The sequence below is a fragment of the Xyrauchen texanus genome, chromosome 25 (genome assembly GCF_025860055.1).
Source record: "Xyrauchen texanus isolate HMW12.3.18 chromosome 25, RBS_HiC_50CHRs, whole genome shotgun sequence".
In the NCBI taxonomy this organism is placed as follows: Eukaryota; Metazoa; Chordata; class Actinopteri; order Cypriniformes; family Catostomidae; genus Xyrauchen; species Xyrauchen texanus.
In genome coordinates this window covers 22,988,558-23,009,198 of record NC_068300.1, presented here as the reverse complement: position 1 = coordinate 23,009,198, position 20,641 = coordinate 22,988,558, and the positions used below count along the sequence as shown (strand labels likewise).

The window sequence follows — 20,641 nt, the reverse complement described above, 5'->3', positions numbered from 1 at the left end:
CCTGCACATATAAGCTTATAAAGGGTAAGTGTATTTGGCTTGCTGTCCACAAAGGAGGGGCTCGAAGATGAGCCTCGACTCGAACTCGAATTTACCCCCATAAAGGACTACTTAATATATGGAGGAAACTATGGGACAGGAACTCTTAAAAGTTTGAGGATGGAGATGGGGAGGTGCCGGAAAGACTGTCACTAGAATGAGGTAAGCACCGGCTTATATATCCTGTTGGTTGATTGGCAGATTAGATGTGAAATCTCCTCCCGAACCTTAATTTACTTACACCATTTATATCATAAACCTCATACTGTATGCACCATAACACAATGACAGTGTTGGGTGAGTACAAAAAAGTAATCCACTTCAAATTACTTTCTACTTTCTACTTAAACTGTAATCAGATTACTTAATTGAAAAAGAAATCACATTACTAATTAATTTACTTTAAAAAAAAATCTAAAACACTTGTCACAAACATTGTTTTTCTGCATAACAAATACAAAATAATGTCTATTTTCTCCTTTTTGTATAATAATGTTTTATTTACCCTCTTGCTCTCATAGAAATGCAAACAGACATACATATGAACATATGAATTCACATTTCAATTGTATTACAAATAATATTTGTAACCCATGTAATGTCTTTATAATTAATTACTTAAATTAAAATTCAGTAATTGTAATCTGATTACAAGAATTAAAAATGTAACACGTTACATGACTTTTTGTGTCTAAAAGTAATTAGATTACAGTATCTAATTACTCTGTGTTTCAATTACACCCAACAACGCATATTGCTCAGTACACATGTCTTGAAAGAACACTGGGGTTAAACAAGTAACAGTCTTTTCTGTGGAAATCTCTGATTCATATGACATGCTTTAAACACAAGAAATGATGATTGTCTCTAGACAAGCTACAGTAACATGAGCAAGGTGAGAAAATGCACTCAAGTGAAAGTTTCAAGAAATCTTCTTGAACTTTAATTAGAGAAAAAGTCTTGTGAATATAGAATGAGAATTTTAGTGGCTGCAGAGATGACAGACAAAAGCAAGATGGGAATGAACCAAAAAATGTTAAGGGAAGGGTGAAGGTGGCAGAAAAGGGTGGCCAATTAATCATTAATTAGGGGCTGTATACAAAGGACGCATTCTTGTGTACAAAGACAGCTAGATGCAAGACAATGGAATAGAATATAGCGGTCATGAAACATGTTTTTAAAAGTGTAACTTCTTTTAACTTGAAACATGTGGCGCTCATGGTGCGAGATGCTAAAAAACATGGTCAAAAGCATCCATCTACTGCACGTTTCATAGACTAACAATTAAATAGTGTAGCGGAACTCAAATGTGTCTTGTGCGAACGTCCCACATTTTGACTTTTGTGTTGTTTGCTCTCAGCTTGGAAATATTGACTGATGTGAAATCTGAACGAATGTGCTATATAGTCCCAAATTAGTGAGGTGTTTGTAACCAGGAGAGGACTTTGATCACAGAGTGGGGGTAGTGAGGGGGTCATTTAACGACTCATAATTTGGCCCACTGGGAAGCCAGTAGGGGGTTACTTACTATACCAGGTATTTTGGGGGTCTCTGGTGAGTGGTTGTTGTTGTTGTGGGTGAAACTGCCGCTGTGACTATTGGAGACTGTGTACTTCCTTATATTGAGGCCCATGGTGTCCAGAGACTGGCTTCTGCTGCGGATCACACGCTACAGCACAGGGAGAGATGGGGAGGAGACATGTTGAGCGGCAGCATGTCAGGGTGGGGCAATGGATTTGGTGTAGAAAGGGTCTATAGCCAATAAATCAAGGTGGGAGACGCATCAGTTTCTAAAAACTTGGCCAATGAGAACACCTGAGAAAACCACAGATGAGAGCTGTTTTTGAATGCAGATTTGTCCATTAAAGAAAAGAGCATGTGGCCAGATGGAGAATGGATGGAATGAAATGAATCTTGTATCCAGATTAGCTGAGCACATGAAGTCAATCAGAGCTTGGCTTTGCACTGCTGAAGCTTGCAACCATTAAATGGCAGAACAGCTTGTGAGTGGGCTGCTCTCCAGAATCATAATGGATATTGATTAAATACATTACTACTAAAGTACTGCCCATTTTCTAGGGAAAACTCCCAAATTGCCACAACCACAGAACAGTTACGTCATAAAATATGTTACACAAGAAAACATCCTCTATTTTAATGAGTTTTGGCTATAGACAACCAGATAATGAAAACTGTGTGTTTGAGTGATTGTTGAAGGCAAAATAACAGTATAAAAGTGTGAAGATGAAAATTGTTTATGAGGACCCTTGACCAATTTGTATGTCTCTTTGACCACACTCAATGAATGAAGAAATTGAGCACCTTCAATTATGTGGCTAACTGCTGAACACATGTCTGCGGGCATGGAAATTCCACTCTACTTGACCAAATAACCTCTATGTACACCACAGATGTACAATAAAAATCAGAATGTTAAAGGGATACATTCTGTAATAATTTACTCACTCTTATGTTGTTCCAAGCCTTTGTTCCATGGAACAAAGATGGACCCCCCCCCCATCTTTTTTTGATACAAAGAAAGGGAATAGTGACCAGTGTTGGGTGTAATCCAATAAAAAAGTAATTAGCCACTGTAATCAAATTACATTCTAAATTATTGCAATCAGATTACAGTTACTAATGTTCAATTGATTTAATTACTTATTAAGTACATTGTAGGGTTTTGCCTATTTGTAATATATCATTTATGCAGAATATATGAATTAAAGCCCAAAAGTCATTGTGAAGGAGAAATGTGAGGCGCTGATTGTATGACATGTTTGAAACAATGAGCAATAAATAAAAGTAAAGTAATTAGTAATGTGATTACTTTTTCAATGAAGTAATTATGTAAGTAATCTGATTACAATTTTAGAGCAATAATATGTAATTAGTAGTTGATTACTATTTTTAAGCAACTTACCCAACACTGATGATGAGATTAAGATTCTTCCTTTTGTGTTCCACAGAAGAAAGAAAGTCTTATGGGTTTGGAACAACATGAGGATGTTGTTCCAAACCAAAAATCCAGACATTTTTCATTTTCATATGTTGGATGAATTGTCCCTCTAAATTATGTACATTATATATTGTGATATATTGTGATTAATCATTTACAACTTACTAATTTGCTGAGAAGCAAAATACTGTAGAGCACATTATATCTTTAAGGCAATTCTCATGAGTGCATGACAACGTGCTAATAGAACTAATTAGTGTTAATTACAGAAATGGGTGATTTAATTTAGGCACTGCTACATCATCGGCAGATGGAGTCATAATGATGGCATCCAGATCCCGTCATAAAGAACAATAGCACCAAGATCAAAAAAGACACTTAATATAAACTACTCCATAAAAGACCCACTCTCTTCATAGCACAACAGTAAAAAATATATGAGCTCTAACATTTATATAGAGCACTCAGAATACACCACATCCACCATTCACAAATTCAGTGAGGTACATCACAGTCGCAGAAAAGCTTTACAAACATTCCTGCCTTTTATGTTGTATTTACTGATAGTGCCCTCCAAGAGACCCAGCCACCCCAAGTGTCTATATAACTGTGTCCTGTGTCCGCCTGGATTACCTTGAAAGACTCAAAGAAGCCCCCACCCCCTCCTCCTCCTCCTCCATTCTCCAGTTTGTCCTCCTCTCCTCCCAGACCCATCATGGCCTGACTGTTGATGTGCAACTCCTCATACAGGGTCTCCAGTAGGGCAGATCGGGTGCGCTCCTGGTGACATAAACTTTGTTATAATATTTGAATTTAGATGGTACAACTAAATGTCAGACAAGCATTAAGCATTTAGAAGATTATTTTATCCAAAGTGATTTACAGTTGCATTCAAGATATAAATTTGATCAGTCCATGTGTTTTGCTGGTAATTACCCCATGGCCTTAGTGTTGCTACAGCCATGCTCTAGCAGTTGAGCCACAGGAACATTTGTCATGTAAGCTTACACAATGTCTGTATTAGTATTCTGATATCTTCCAGTCACTCACCTCCAATTTGGCAAATTTCTCAGCTTTGTAGCAGGCATACTCAGCATTGATCAGCTTTGTAAGTAGAAATTCATGAAACTCTGCCCCCTGTCAGAGAGAGTGGACAGAAAAGTCATAAATGACAATTAAATGACAAAAGGGCTAGTTGTCACACTTTTTAATGAGTAGTTACAGAGAATTAGAATTTAGTAACTGGGATAATTGTGACAACAAGGGCGTTTTCACACCTGGCACGTTTTCTGCCTTAGTTTGGTTCATTTAGGCATATATGACCACGGCAATCACACTTGGATCTGCACGAAAACAATCGACTGCCTGAACGAGGTGGTCTCGGACTGATTGCAAATGAACTCTTGAGAGGTTTGCTTGTGGTGAGAATGCAAACCAACCCAACGGACTAACGAACAAAACAATATCCTTATAAAAACCATGAACATAACTGAATGATCTTTGGAGAAGACATCTGTAGATCAGCATGACTCCGTAATTCATCATCAAAACATGGATATAGCCTTTTGGCACCTATATTAGATATAATTGCATGTTTAAAATAAGCACCCAGTCCCTGTTTCGGAACAAAGCAAATGGCCTTCAGTCTCACCCGTTCTCCCCTATATATTTTATTTTAAGTCAGGACCCACTTCTGTTAAATGAATACTTGAATGAATACTTTATTCACTTATAGACAATTAAAGCAACCATTTGCTGTTAACTGAATGGTTCTGTTCTGGGCAATCTCTCCAAACATTCAGAATATTACAAAAAATATTACAACATAGTAGAGCTGGGCGATTTGTTTGATTTTTTAATAAGCTGAGCATGTGTGGAAATATGTGTGGCCACTCCAATGTAACATAGGTTAACCCTCTGGGGTCGACGGACGTGCCGGCGTGTCATTTTTTTGTCATTACAGCAAAAACAACATAATTTCAACATCAACTCCATCATTTTGGGGTATACAGATAAGTGTAAGACATCATTAGAGACTATAAAGGATCTACTTTTATTTGTGTACACTCAAAATAACAACAAAACCTTGTGCTTTTGTAAAATAAAGAAAATAAAAAGGGTGAGCTGTCAGCTGTCAATGTGCACGAGCATATTTCTGAAACAGGTCACAAAAATGAACTGAAACTGTTAATACTTATCACACAATCATGAAACATACTGTATGTCTATAGAAAGCTTAAAATGTCTACTTTTCAATAAAACAATTCAAATTTAAAACAAATATTCTCCTGCAATGTAATCTGCATGAAACTAAGCAATGTACAGTTTCTCCTGGCTCAACTAATTATCCCAAATGTGATCACACCTACTGGCAGAGGGTGCTATTCATACGGTAATGTGCTGAGATGATCAATGCAAATGGTAAACACTCCGACTGTGCCGTAAAAACAAAGTTCATTCACTTTTCTGTGCGTTTGAAAGACAGCACGATACACAAGCGAGGAAACTCCTGGATAGTGACGAAAAGTAAACATTTTCCTTAGAAGAAGAGCGGGACTCAGATGAACGTTTGTATTTTGAAGAGAGACTTGATCCAGCCAAGGATACGGTTTCGGATGAGTAAGTCATTTAGTTTTCATTAGCTGACATGCTATTTTATATAAACATCTACATATTTTACTAGTGGTACTGTTTCCAGACTTGCCAGCCAAATTTGAAATATGTCCTAATTAGCAAGTTTTAGTTACATTTAAATGCTGTTTCGGCTAAAGCAGGTATTTAAATTGAATGCTGTATGATATAAATATGATATGTAATATGATATAAAAATAATATGAATGTTTAGATTATATTTTAACATAGTAATTATGCTGCCTCATTATCATCAACAAAGCTTGTGCTTGCAAATATCTGTTCTGGTGTAAATGAGTAAAATGCACTTTAAATATGCCCATATTAGAAAATCTGCATATTATAATGATTTCTGAAGGATCATGTGACACTGAAGACTGCAGTAATGATGCTGAAAATTCAGTTTTGATCACAAATAGCATTTTACAATATATTCGAATAGAAAAATTTTCTTTTAAATTGTAAAAAGAGTTTACAATATCACTGTTTTTACTGTATTTTGGATTTAAAAAAAATGCAATTTTGGTGAGCAGAAGAGACTTCTTTTAAACGGTAGTGTAGGTCTAAAATTAAGTAAAGTCTTTATATAAAGAAAATGTATAGTCAGATTACTTCTTTTAACTTAAACTTGATTTTGATCATTAAGTCTCCTCACATTCATTCTCTTTCTGTCACATTCCTCATTGATATGCCCAGTGGAGGGGTCTTTTGTCTCTTCAGGTGTGAATCACCTCAATATTCATGATAGTTCACGCCTCCTCGCATACGACCTTTCTAACACTAAAAGTGTCTTACAAAAGTTCAATGACTACATTGTTTTGTATGAATGAGTGATCAGAAAAGTTTTCACATAATTTTGTAGCAAAAACTCTAGGCTACAAGATCCAGTTCTCAAAAGTCTTGTGGACAAATGTTGAGTATGTGTTATATGACCTTATTTCAATGACTTAAACATTTTATTTTTTCAAAAACCATGCATAAACATTATTTTCTCAAAAATACAAACATGTACACACATGTTGCTCACATATTATTGTAGCCCAGTTTGTGTTGAATACAGTGTTATCAGACTTTAGCCATTAATGTGTTTTTAAGCAACTGAAAAAAGCACAAATGCCAAGGCATGCCAAAACTTCTCCAGGGCCCTCAGACCCCAGAGGGTTAACAACACAGAGACCGATATAAAAGCTGGTAATATTTCCAGTACATTTGTATAGTGTGATTGTAGGTAGATATAAATCATAAATCACTAAGCTACATTTTCTGAGATGTCAACAGAAATGTGTTTATAATAAAAGTGTTATAACATAGCCTACAGTACGTGACAGTTATGGGCGCTTGATTTCAAATCATATAATGTATAGGCTATAAATGGGAGAATAATCCACATCTCCTTTTACCATGATGGTTCAGAAAGATTGCTAATTATTACTTTGTTCTGTGTCATATTTCAAATGTACTGTATTTATACCCAACATTTAGGAAGCGAAGCGGTCATTTTGACAAACTGCGATAGAATTTCATTTTGCTGCTCTTCTCAGCATGTTCCACTAGAGGGCACCACATGCTCACAGCACTGACTGACGTTATTTTAAACTATTTCAGTTTAAAATAACGTCATTATTTTAAACTGAAATTTTTGATTCTTGCATTTTCAACTACACTGAAATTGGGGGCCAGGGTAGCTCACAGAGTATTGACGCTGACTACCACCCCTTGAATCGCGAGTTCAAATCCAGGGTGCGCTGAGTGACTCCAGCCAGGTCTCCTAAGCAACCAAATTGGTCCAGAGTCACATGGGGTAACCTCCTCGTGGTCATGATTAGTGGTTCTCGCTCTCAATAGGGCAAGTGGTAAGTTGTGCGTGGATCGCGTAGAGTAGCATGAGCCTCCACAAGCTGGGAGTCTCTGCGGTGTCATGCACAGCGAGCCATGTGATAAGATGCAGAGACTGATGTCTCTGAAGTGGAGGCAACTGAGACTTGTCCTCTGCCACCTGGATTAACATGAATCACTGCACCACCACTAGGACCTACTAAGTAGTGGGAATTGGGAGATAAAAGGGGATAAAAACACTGACATTTTTCTGATAGCTTAACTCTATCTGCAGGTGTTTATGGTTATACATACAAATTGAATGATATACTAAAAATACTTTCTAGATAATTTTTCTAGACTATTTCTAGATGACTTCTAGAAATTACAAATATATAAATTCTAGATCAGAAACAAATAATACCTAAATTGGCTTTGAGGTATTTTGTAGTTTTCTTATATTATACTATTATTTCTGAACATCAGTTTTATTTTAAATAAAATTTGATTTAATTAATTTTACTTTTACACTGTTGTCAACTTTCTGTGTGTTTTCTATACTGAAAAAAAAACTGATTTGTCTAACCAGGTTGCCTTGACTTTTAATAAGGAACATGTAATTTGAAAAATGTTGGAGTTAGTTTTTTGAAAAATACCTTTAAATGTAGGAAATCAAATCAAGGATCATAAATCATCCTTAAGTTTGAAAAAAAAAAAATCACGATTTTATTTTTTTGCCATATCGCCCTGCCCTACAACATAGTACTTTTTTCTTCAAACATTATGACAGTTCAACAAGGTACAATCCTTCATTGCATAATAGATTAAATGGACACTTTAAGAACTTCAAATACTGTTTATCAAGTTGGTAAATCAAGAACAAGGCGCAACAACACATTGAATATAGGAATTCCAAACTGGCAGTCAGATGTATTCTTACAGTGCAGAACATAAGACAGTTGTAGAGAACGCTAAAAAGCAAAGCTGCCATACGAGAGCTGGGGATAGGGAGGGTGTTAAGTGGAGCTTGCATCCATGCAATGGAAAGGCAGCTAAGGCAATGAATAAATGGAGGGCTTAAATAAGATCCCTCTAATAAGCGTCTGAATTGTTTTGTTAGACGACATGATCAGATGAGCATCAGCTGAGTGTGAGCTTGATTTGCGTGACCTGCCTGAACTGATACTATGCTTGATTTGCATCCATACTTCAAGAGAATTGAACCCATGACCTTGGCCTTGCTAGCACTACATTCTACCGAAAGCTAAATACATTTATTTGATTAATTTGCATCTAAATGTTCCATTTGTTTAGATTCTTACATCTTTAGGGAACACAATATTGACCAAGTATGTATTTCTATCGAACTTGTCACTAGCTGGGTTTACATTGAAATTGACCAAGTATGTATTTCTATCGAACTTTTCACTAGCTGGGTTTACATTGAAATGTTTCACATTGTTTATAATATTTCTAAAAATGAGACTAATGAAAATACGAATCGTTGCGTGTTTCCATTCACTACGTCATGTGCATTATCTTGAGGGAGCCTGACTTGTCATGCTGGAGCAGCTGAATGACCTCAATGCTTCAGGGAGAGTTTTATTTGCAGGATTGGAACAATTGTACCTTGTTTCATTAAATGCTGCCAGGAGATGCAGCAGAATAAATGTAATATCTGATATAATGAGGGCAGAAATGGCTGATATGCCGACATGCTGTCAGACTCTGTATACCTGGGAGTGCCCACACTAAAAAATTGTTCTGGCAGATTGTAAGGACCAGCTCTGGGTTAACACTTCTGAATGTCAAGGGCTATATTCGAATAATTATGTGCCAAGGTTGGACTTTTCGATGGGTAAGTCACATCAAGCTATCGCACACTCCTAACACGTGCAAGAATGGTCAAAACATATCATCGTTTTGTGAAAAAAACTGTTTCCATCACCTTAATGTGAATTTTAACTAATGTGAAACACCAGAAAATCCACCACCTTCTAGCTCATTACTGTCAGGAGTGCAGAGAATGACAGAGGCTCAGGCGCCCAAGCGCAGTGATTAAAAAAAAACAAGGAATTTATTTAAAATACAAAAATCAATTAAAAACAAACCAAAACTCCAACAATGGGGAAAACTAAAATAAACAACCTTGTAGGGGAAAACGAATAATCCAGGGGTGTGGCAGAGGTTAATGGGGAATCAGGACCAACCGAACAGGAATAGGGCTGATAAACAGGACTGACATGACCTAGAGAAACAAACAAGACTGACTGGAACGCACAAGACTGGAAACAAGACGAACTGGTACTGGACAGCACACACGAGGAGACTAAAAAATGGAGAGAAATCAAACGGGTTAACAAGGGACAGGTGAGGTAAATTAACTAATAATAAGCAAGCAAGGAGGCAGGGTATGATGTAAGACAGAGAGAAATGTGGTGCTACAGAAACAAAACAAAGCCACGCACTCTCACAAGACAACAAAACACCCAAATGGCATGAGCGCACATCGACAAGATAATGAGGCAATGAACCTCAGCACAACATGAAGACAGCTCACGATCCATCGTGCAACGCGCACCACACACCCGTGTTCACGAGGGACAGACAAACTATTGACGCTAGTGCATACTGCCAAGATGACATAAGCACGATGCACCCATTAACAGACAGACATGGAGCACGAGTGTCCAGATCTCGACACAGACCGAAACCAAGCCAGACAGGAAGTCAGGGTCCAGACACCATGCACCCAACATGAAACAAGACAGACAAAATTCACAAGGCAGGGAATACGACCGAAACCACATGTTCACACAAAGACAGACAACGAAACACAAGGCAGACATGGGGCGATAATGCCACGGTTCTGTCAAATAAAAACCCAACCCAGGACCATGACAATTATATTTTAAGCTCATTTTTAGAGTTGATTCCCATGTCAAGAATTTCCATTCAGGATTTCTTATACGTAATTTGAAAATGTGCATAAAAATAGTTGGATGGCAACCCAGCTACTGACAATAACATTTGGTCACTGCTCTGTGTCAGCACAGGGTCAATGGGTTCAGGAAGAGCTCTATAGAAAGCTTCTAAATACAACATGTACCTGTCCTTCAGCGGTCTACACAAGTCTGTCTTCTTTGGAGTGCCAAGAAAAGCCTTTACAGTGGTACAGTATGCATGAAACTGTCTATTAATGGTACTCATCCTTAGAAAAAGCATTAGACGAGGACACATAAGAAGAACTATAAAACATCAGCTAACAAAAAAAAAACCTAAAGAATGCGACATAGAAACTCACTTTCTTAAAAATGGCTGGGTTCGGAAGGGGTGGCCCAAAGAATGGGACATCATCTCGTGCTGTTACTGAAACCTGCACAATGACAAATACATTTAGAATTTACTAACTCATAGAGGGGTGCTACAGAAGTGCTAGACTGCAGTATTACTGTGAAGATGTACCTTATATAGGACATTGTCAGAACAAGCATTCTCCACTTGCACCACAACATAGGCATGAAGGAAGTTGGAGGCAATCATGTCTGGCACAAATGGAGTGCTCTCTTCTTGAAACACGATGGCCACAATGTCATTTCCTATATGCCTCTTCCTCTGCAGCTGTGATAACAGATGGGGATAGAGAGAGAAAGATAGAGTTTATTTTTATAATCCTTCATTTAAAATCTGCTCTTATGTAATAGTTGAACCTTCAATATACAAGCTCAAGTGATTTCATTTGCAAAATACAAAGTGGATTAGAAGAACTTTCAAGCCAATCATAAAAGAATATGAATGCAAACCACTGTGGTGATGAGTGCACACCTCTGGCAATGTGATGATAAATTCCATTGATTTTTGAGGTTTCCTTTCTGTCAATAATGCCAAGGTCATAAACAATGTTCTTTTTGTGTTTAAAGGAATGTTCAGGGTTCATACAAGTTTAGCTCAATCAACAGCATTTGCGGTATAATACTGATTACCACAAAAAAAATATTTTCAACTCGCACCTCGTTTCTTAAAAAAAGGCAAAGGTAAATCACAGTTACAGTTAGACACTGTGAATGGGGCAAGTCCATAACTCTAAAATACACATAATTTCAAAAGTATAGCCATAACATGTAAACATATTACATGCTAATATGATTTAAGTGTAATAAAATCACTTGCTAATCTTGTCTGTGTAGTTAGAAAAGGGTTCATTATAAAATAAAGGGTTAGTTCACCTAAAAATGAAAATCATTTTCATGATGTTCTAAATACTTGATTTTTTCTTCAAAGTATGTTGCTCTTTTTCTATACAATGAAAGTGAATGGTGACTGAGGCTAACATTCAGCCAAACACCGCCTTTTGTGATCCATAGGTGAAAGAAAGTCATATGGGTTTGGAAAAACATGACGGTTATTAGATAATGACAGAATTTTCATTTCTGGATGAACCATCCCTTTAAGTGCGTTGAAGTCTAAACAAGTGGCTGGCAGTGGTACACAGAGGTTTGAGGGTAGAAATTGGGCTTTTTGTGCTGTCCATTTAAACCTGGACATCAGTTCAACAACAATCCCTATCTGCTGTCAACTTCAAATTACTGTAGAGTGAGTGCACATTTGACAGAGAGAGAGAGGAGCTCTGTATATCTGTTCTAAATGTAGAAGATTCCCTGAGGAGTGAGCTTTAAAACACTGCTCCTCAGAGGCTGCAGTGCTGCCAGTGAAGGTGCAAAATAAAGGTCACATTGTGAGTCAACAATCATCTGCCAGTGCAGTAAAAGTTTGTGGCTGCAGGAAACAGCATCTGCCCCACAGATTTCACCCCTCCTGTCAATCCAGATGGCTTACTACCTATCTGGCTTATTTCTCATTTCACATCAAGGCACAAATCAAGCTAAGGCTGTCAATTTAATGTGGTAATTCAGTGCATTTAACTACAATTAACTTTAGTACAATAAACACTGTGAACCATGACCCATACCTGAGAAATTAAAAGCAGTTTTTGGTAGTCTACAGTCAGCGCAGAAACATTCTTGTGTTTAAAGTTAGGGCACAACACAATGAGACAGAATGCAAGATGCATTTTTCAAAAATTTTACATATTTTATGAGTTGGCTATTTCATATGATTTTGTATGATTTCGTTCAAATGAATTTGTATGATTTCATTATGTGCAAATGCCCAGATGTGTAATGCGGTGTAAGCACACGTTCCGCAGGCAAGGTGTCAAGGTCATGCTTATTAATATTATGCCCTTACCCAAATCCCTTATCTAAACCTAACAGATCTGTAGAGTGTGTATACATGACAGGAAGCTGTTGTGTATGACAAAAGCAACATCTGCATTCTGTTCCGTTCTTTGTGCTGTGTCTAGCTTTTTTAACGCAAGAACGTAAACGGTCTGAACTACCTTGAACTATGACTACCTTGAAAATGTCATTTGCAAAATGGATTACAGTGGACTGCAGGCCAGTAATATGCATATAGTGACTATGTGTAAATACAACACATTGTGTGACTTTTAAAGCCACTTTTTGTAATGTCTTTTCAATGCTTTTGCCTGTTACATTAATATACTGGTAATGTGTTTGAATTGTCTTCAACTGGGGGATTTTCTAAGCAAATATTAAATTTGATTAATTAATTGTCATGTAATTAATTCAACTAAAAATGTTTAATTAATTAACAGCCCTTGTATCTACAAAAACAGATAATCAGGGACTGCTGATTAAACTTCTCTCCAATGCTTCCTAAACAAGAGGTTTATGATTCATAGTCTATTGATGATTGATTATAGTTAGAGTGGAACAAGGCAAACACGATACAAATGACACCTCTCATTGCCTGAACTACAGCGAGGTTGGGTTGCGAATACCTGCTGTGTATCACCTTCTGTATAAGGCAGCATTGTTGACACATGGAACATGATCTCTTTGTTATGGAAGTTGTGGTACACAGACACAGAGCCTGTCTGTCCATGCGTCACATCCAACCCACCACGAAACCTAGCAGAAGACAACATACTGTATTTGAAGGGTTGTGCAAGGCTATCACTTACATAAAACATACAAATGACAGTCAATCCTTAATTAAGGATCCTTTATACAGTAATAGAGATATCTTTATGAAAATTCCTCAAGAACAATCAGTTGAGGAGATACAGTAGGATCCCAAAATCTGAGACCACTAGTGAAAATATATAGCATTTTTCTAATTTGATACAAATGTATTCATGCAAAATGTATATTTTAACATTTTCAGAATTTCTTTGTAATTGGAATGCCCCAAAATCTTGCTTATTTGCTTATTTATTAGTGCACAAGTTTAAATTTGGTTTCCAAATTTTCAAAGTGGTCTCAGACTATTGGGCCCCATTTTCTAAACTCAAATATTACCAACACTTTTCTTTTAATTCATGCAAGCTGTAAAACTATTAATCTGATTCTGTTATACAGACAGAGAGAAAGAGTAAAAGCAGTTCTGTTTATGTCTTTACCCTTTGAAGTCATGGAGCTCAATTTTCTGTCCCAGAAATTCTAAAAACTCCACAAATGCAGGACTCTCTTCGTTATTCTCAAATAACTCCTCCTCTGATGTCTGCACAGGTAAAAATACACTGAATGCGGATAAGTTTAACACAGACATCTGCATTCAAGTGCCCTTAGCAGTAGACACATGACGCTGACAGGTGTAGTGGATGGTTCTGCTGAGGTCTGTGCAATACAAAAGCCTCATTCATTATTATTACTTGAATTATTGAACAAATAACAAAGTAGTACAGCCTTTCAAAAAAACAGCAATATCACAAAAACAAGAACAGGGTACATTATATTAGAGCCTAAATCCCAGTGTTCAATAAACTCCAGATTAGGGTACCTCAGCGAGTATTGACGCTGACTACCACCCCTGGAGTCGCGAGTTCGAATCCAGGGCGTGCTGAGTGACTCCAGCCAGGTCTCATAAGCACCAAATTGGCTCGGTTACTAGGGAGGTGCATGGATCGCAGAGAGTGGCATGAGCCTCCACATGCGGAGTCTCTGCTGTGTCATGCTGTTACGAATGAGGCAGCGAAGCAGACGAGGAGAGCGGATCTAAATGCAAGCTCACTTTATTAAAATAGTCAAATCAATAAAACACAAAGGAAAACCCTCAATGGGGAAATAAACAAAACTAGGAACACGATGAAAACAAAAACTGAAAACTCGGGCAGAGAACACACACCAGGCTAACAACAACATTCAACGATTGACAAAGACAGAACAAAGAACCAGGGTATAAATACACAAGGACAGGATGATTACAAATGATAAACAGGTGTGAACAATGACACAAAATGGCAGTGATGACGGCAGGTGGATTGTGGGAAATGTAGTTCTAAACAATAGACTGGTGAGACACAGAACACAGGGCAGACAACAGGGGAACGTGACATAGCCCCCCCTCAAAGGAGCGGCTTCCAGACGCTCCTCAGAAAAAAGGGAATACTCCAAGAAAACAAAAACTAAAAAAATCAAAGGAGAGAAGGGGGGCAAACAGACAGACCAAGGGAGCACAAGGGGCAAACAGGAAGTCCAAGGGGGCACAGAGGGCAGGCAGGAAGTCCAAGGGGGCACAGAAGGCAGGCAGGAAGTCCTGGGGGGCACAAAGGGCAGGCAGGAAGTCCAAGGGTGCACAGGAGGCAGGCAGGGAGTCCTGGGGCCACAAGGGCAGGGACAGGTTCAGGAGGCCTGGGAGCTGGCCACAGGGCAGGGACTGGTTCAGGAGGCCTGGGAGCTGGCCACAGGGCAGGGACCGGTTCAGGGGGCCTGGGAGCTGGCCACAGGGCAGGGACTGGTTCAGGGGGCCTGGGAAGAGGCCACAGGACAGGGACCGGGTCAGGAGGCCTGGGAGGAGGCCACAGGACAGGGACTGGGTCAGGGGCCCTGGGAGGAGGCCACAGGACAGGGACTGGGTCAGGGGCCCTGGGAGGAGGCCACAGGATAGGGGCCGGGTCAGGAGGCCTGGGAGGAGGCCACAGGACAGGGGCCGGGTCAGGAGGCCTCCAGGAGGCCTGGGAGGAGGCCACAGGACAGGGGCCGGGTCAGGAGGCCTGGGAGGAGGCCACAGGACAGGGGCCGGGGGCGGAGCTGAGAGGGGCTCTGGAGACGATGCTGAGGGAGGCTCTGGAAGCTCAGGAGGCGGAGCCGAGGAAGGCTCAGGAGGCAGAGCTGAGGAAGGTGGCACCATAAGAGGTTTCAGAGGCGAAGACCTGGCAGTCTCTGGAGTCCCTGGGGGCAGAGCCGTAGGAGGCTCGAGGGGCGGAGCTCTAGAAGGCTCTGGAGTCTTTGGGAGTAGAGCCGTAGGAGGCTCTGGGGGCGGAGCCCTGGGTGGCTCCAGAGACTTGAGGATCGGAGTCCTAGAGAGCCCGGGAGGTGGAGCCGTAGGAAGCTCTGGAGTCTCTGGGAGCAGAGCCGTAGGAGGCTCGGGAGGCGGAGCTCTAGAAGGCTCTGGAGTATTTGGGAGTAGAGCTGTAGGAGGCTCTGGAGGCGGAGCCGTAGGAGGCTCTGGAGGCGGAGCCCTGGGTGGCTCGAGAGACTTGAGGAGCGGAGTCCTAGAGAGCCCGGGAGGTGGAGCCGTAGGAGGCTCGGGAGGCAGAGCCATAAGAAGCTCTGGAGTCTCTGGGAGCAGAGCCGTAGGAGGCTCGGGAGGTGGAGCCGTAGGAGGCTCGGGGAGAAGGGCCGTGGAAGACTCGAGAGGCTCTGGAGGCAGAGCCCTGGAAGGCTCGAGAGGCTTGGGAGGTGGAGCCCTGGAAGGCTCGAGAGGCTTGGGAGGTGGAGCCCTGGAAGGCTCGAGAGGCTTGAGGGGCGGAGCCCTAGAAGACTCGAGTGACTTGAGGGGCCGAGTCCTGGGAGGCTCGAGAGACTTGAGAGGCGGAGCCCTGGAAGGCTCGAGAGGCTTGAGAGGCGGAGCCCTGGAAGGCTCGAGAGGCTGAGCCCTGGGAGGCTCGAGAGGTGAAGCTCTGGAAAGCTTGAAAGGCGGAGCCCTGGAAAGCTCGGGAGGCTCAGAAGGCGGAGCTCTGGAAGGCTCGAGAGGCAGAGCCCTGGAAGGCTCGAGTAGCTCGGGAGGCAGAGCTCTGCAAAGTTCGGAGGGCAGAGCTCTGGAAAGCTCGGGAGGCGGAGCTCTGGAAAGCTCGGGAGGCGGAGCTCTGGAAAGCTCGGGAGGAGGAGCTCTGGAAAGCTCGGGAGGAGGAGCTCTGGAAAGCTCGGGAGGAGGAGCCTTTGGAGGCTCGAGAGGCGCTGGCTCTTGGACGGTCATGGCTACTGGCGCTGGCTCTTGGACGGTCGAGGCTACTGGCGCTGGCTCAGGGACGGTCGAGGCTACAGGCGCTGGCTCAGGGACGGTCGAGGCTACAGGCGCTGGCTCAGGGACGGTCGAGGCTACAGGCGCTGGCTCAGGGACGGTCGAGGCTACAGGCGCTGGCTCAGGGACGGTCGAGGCTACAGGCGCTGGCTCAGGGACGGTCGAGGCTACAGGCGCTGGCTCAGGGACGGTCGAGGCTACAGGCGCTGGCTCGCTGACCGTGGCAGGCGTGGGCTCTGGCTCGCAGACCGGGGCAGACGAGGGCTCTGGCTCGCTGACCGTGGCTGACGAGGGCCCTGGCTCGCTGACCGGGGCAGGCTCTGGCTCTGGCTCGCTGACCGGAGCAGGCGAGGGCTCTGGCTCGCAGACCGGGACAGGCGTGAAGGGACGAACCATGGGCGAATGGAGTACCAACACTGTGGGAGGAGTGGCAGCATCATCCTCCCGTATGTCCACAGTGAGCGGCGATCCGCTGACTCGCAAGGTCTCCTCCACGAAACTGAGGAGTGTCCAGCAACCATTCGCTGGCGGCAACAGTTCCCTCAGAGACTCGTGTAAGTTACCCCGGAAGAATGCCACCAGAGCGTAGTCGGGGAAGTCAGAGATGCGTGCCAGCTCCAGAAAATCTTGGACGTGGTCCTCTAAAGGGCGGTCCTCCTGCCTGAGGCAAAGGATCCGGAAATTCACCAAGCAAGCTGCTAGATCCATGTGGTAGTCAATCGTTCTGTTACGAATGAGGCAGCGAAGCAGACGAGGAGAGCGGATCTAAATGCAAGCTCACTTTATTAAAACAGTCAAATCAATAAAACACAAAGGAAAACCCTCAATGGGGAAATAAACATAAAACTAGGAACACGATGAAAACAAAAACTGACAACTCGGGCAGGGAACACACACCAGGCTAACAACAACATTCAACGATTGACAAAGACAGAACAAAGAACCAGGGTATAAATACACAAGGACAGGATGATTACAAATGATAAACAGGTGTGAACAATGACACAAAATGGCAGTGATGATGGCAGGTGGATTGTGGGAAATGTAGTTCTAAACAATAGACTGGTGAGACACAGAACACAGGGCAGACAACAGGGGAACGTGACACATGCACAACGAGTCACGTGATAAGATGCACGGATTGACTGTCTCAGAAGCGGAGGCAACTGAGACTTGTCCTCCGCCACCCAGATAGAGGTGATTAACCGTGCCAAAACGAGGACCTACAAAATAGTGAGAATTGGGCATTCCAAATTGAGGAGAAAATGGGATAAAAAAAAATAAAAATTAAATAAACCCCAAATTAAATGAACTTTCACAAAAAGGCAAGAGCATCTTACTGAGGACAAAAGTAAACTCTAAAATTAGCAAACCTAAATGGCTCATAATTATGAGTCAGTTAGCTTGATGGAAATTCTAATTGTTCCTCTGAATAAACATATTCTCCCATTTAGAGTCAAGGAGGGTGAAGCGGAAGTGCTGTTGAATAGTTTTGAGGACTAAAGCATAAACATGCACATATCCCATCAAGGGCCTCTGTGCAGGGGCCAATGTTCTTGCTGCCCACACTGGAAAGGTTGTGTGTAAACACACAGATCTGTGAGATGAAGAGGCTCTTCAGGGGCAGTTTGCTGCCTCTTTTGTCATGCTAATATGCTGAGGGTGCTGCAGGTAGGCTTCCTCAGAGAACCTCTCAGATTCCCAGCTTTGCTCCTATAAACAGCATTAAAGGAGCTGATTCAATCAAACCTCTCCTCTGGGTGCTCAGACAACAATAGCCTCATGATTTTAATACAAGACAAAAAGAGGCAACGGTTTGTTTGTTGCCACTGTATAAACTGAGGAGCCACTGTGAGGTAGAGAGGGAAAAGGTCTACTTTGATAGTTTTTTTGTTTCATAAAATCTTCCAGTGTGCTAGACATCTATGTGAAGGTGTTGTTGAGGAAATCTGAAGAAAGGTGACTTACAAAAATGAGTTACAGCACCAATTAATCTCTGTGCATCAGATCAATAAGAGATTGTGAATAAGATCAAGGAGATAAGACTCCCCATTCGACTTACCTGTCCAAACTTCTGATAAATAACTCCAAACTTGAAGTTATTGCTGATGACATGTTCATCAAAAGTGACAATGAGTCTGGAGGCCTGAGGGAGAGGTTAGACAATATAAATAAAGAGACCTGCTGGAAAATCCAGTTTAAGATGAAAACAGTTTTTTGAAACATGGTAGCTGATCTCTAACTGGTCCAAGTGGATTAATATCTGTTTCATGCAGGTCAATAGCTGGGTAAAGGTAGTGATTTGCTGGTCCAAACTGGTCATTATTGGTCTTTAGTTGGTCTTAGCTGGTAATTAATTGTTTAAAGCTGCTCATTAGCTGGTCAAAGCTATTAGCTGGTCCAAGCTGGTCATTCGATGTTACATGTTGGTTATTAACTGGTCCAAGCAAGTTATTAGGTCATCCAAACTAGCTATTTGCTTGTCCAATGTGGTCATTAGATGGTCAAAGTAGGTTTTTAGTTGGTCCAGGCTACACAATAGTTATTTCAAGATGGTCATTAGCTGGTCCGAACTAGTTATTAGGTTATCCAAGATAGTTTTTAGCTGGTCCAAATGGTCATTTGTTGTTCATTAGCTGGTCTAAGTTGATTTATAGCTGGTAGTCAATTGTTGTTTCAAGCTGGTCGTTAGCTGTTCCAAGCAAGTTATTTGGTGGTCCAAACTAGTTATTTGCTTGTCCAAAGTGGTAATAAGTTGTTCATTAGATGCTCTAAGTTGGGTTTTAGCGGGTTCAAGCTGGTCAATAGCTAGTCCAAGCTAGTTATTAGGTGGTCCAAGGTAGTTATTGGCTGGTCCAAAGTGGTCATTAGTTGTTCCTTATTTGGTCAAAGTGTTTTTTTAGCTAGTCCAAGCTAGGCAAATGTTGTTTCAAGCAGGTAATTGGCTGGCCCAAGCTAGTCATTAGGTTGTCCAACCTAGTTATTAGCTGGTCCAAAATGGTCATTAGTTGTTAATTAGTTGGTCAAAGTTGGTTTTAAGCTAGTCCAAGCTAGGAAAATGTTGTTTCAAGCTGGTCATTAGCTGGTCCAAGCTAGTTATTAGGTTGTCCAAGGTAGTTATTAGCTGGTCTAAAGTGGTCATTAGTTGGTCTAAGTTGGGTTTTAGTTGATCCAAGCTGGTCAATAGTTGTTTAAAGCTGGTCATTAGCTGATCCAAGATAGTTATTAGCTTGTCCAAAGTGGTCATTAGATGTTCATTAGATAGTCAAAGACAAGTTGAGTTTTAGCTGGTCCAAGCTGGTCAATAGTTGTTTCAAGCTGTTCATTAGCTGTCCAAGCTAGTTATTAGCTGGTCCAAACTGGTTATTAATTGGATATTATTGTAGTTGGTCAAAGCTAGTTATTAGCTGATTTAAAATGGTCATTAGTTAGTCTGAGCTGGTTCAAAGTGGTCATTACTTGGTTTAAGTTGGTCATTTTAGCTGTTCCAAACTGGTTATTAGTTGTTTCAAGTGCGTAATTAGCTGGTCATTAGTAGTTCATTAGTTGGTCTAAATTGGTAATTAGCTGGGCCAAACTGGTTATTAGGTGGTCAGTAGTTGGGCTAAACTGCTTATTAGTTGGTCCAAACTAGTCATTGGCTGTTTCAAGCTGGCCATTAGCTGGTCAAAGCTACAGTAATAATTAGCTCGTCCATGCTATTTGCTGATTCAAACTGGTTATTAATTGTTCATTAGTTGATCTAAGCTAGTATTTGTTGGTCCAAAGTGGTCATACCTTTGTCTAAGTTGGTTATTAGCTGGCACAAGCTGGACAATAATTGTTTCAAGCTGGTCATTAGCTTGTCCAAGATAGTTATTACAGTAGCTA

General features: G+C 41.2%; 1 protein-coding gene across 1 annotated transcript in view; it reads right to left on the bottom strand.

Annotated features, from left to right (window-relative positions):
- LOC127618817 (rap1 GTPase-activating protein 1-like) overlaps positions 1-20,641 on the bottom strand; it is a 130,355-nt gene that overhangs the window by 11,636 nt on the left and 98,078 nt on the right. The window contains exons 11-17 of the mRNA XM_052091451.1: positions 18,834-18,917; positions 13,929-14,029; positions 13,308-13,437; positions 10,910-11,065; positions 10,749-10,820; positions 4,049-4,135; positions 3,632-3,778 (exon numbers count right to left, since the gene is read on the bottom strand). Coding sequence (XP_051947411.1) covers positions 3,632-3,778; positions 4,049-4,135; positions 10,749-10,820; positions 10,910-11,065; positions 13,308-13,437; positions 13,929-14,029; positions 18,834-18,917 — 777 coding nt within the window. The remainder of the gene's footprint in view (positions 1-3,631; positions 3,779-4,048; positions 4,136-10,748; positions 10,821-10,909; positions 11,066-13,307; positions 13,438-13,928; positions 14,030-18,833; positions 18,918-20,641) is intronic.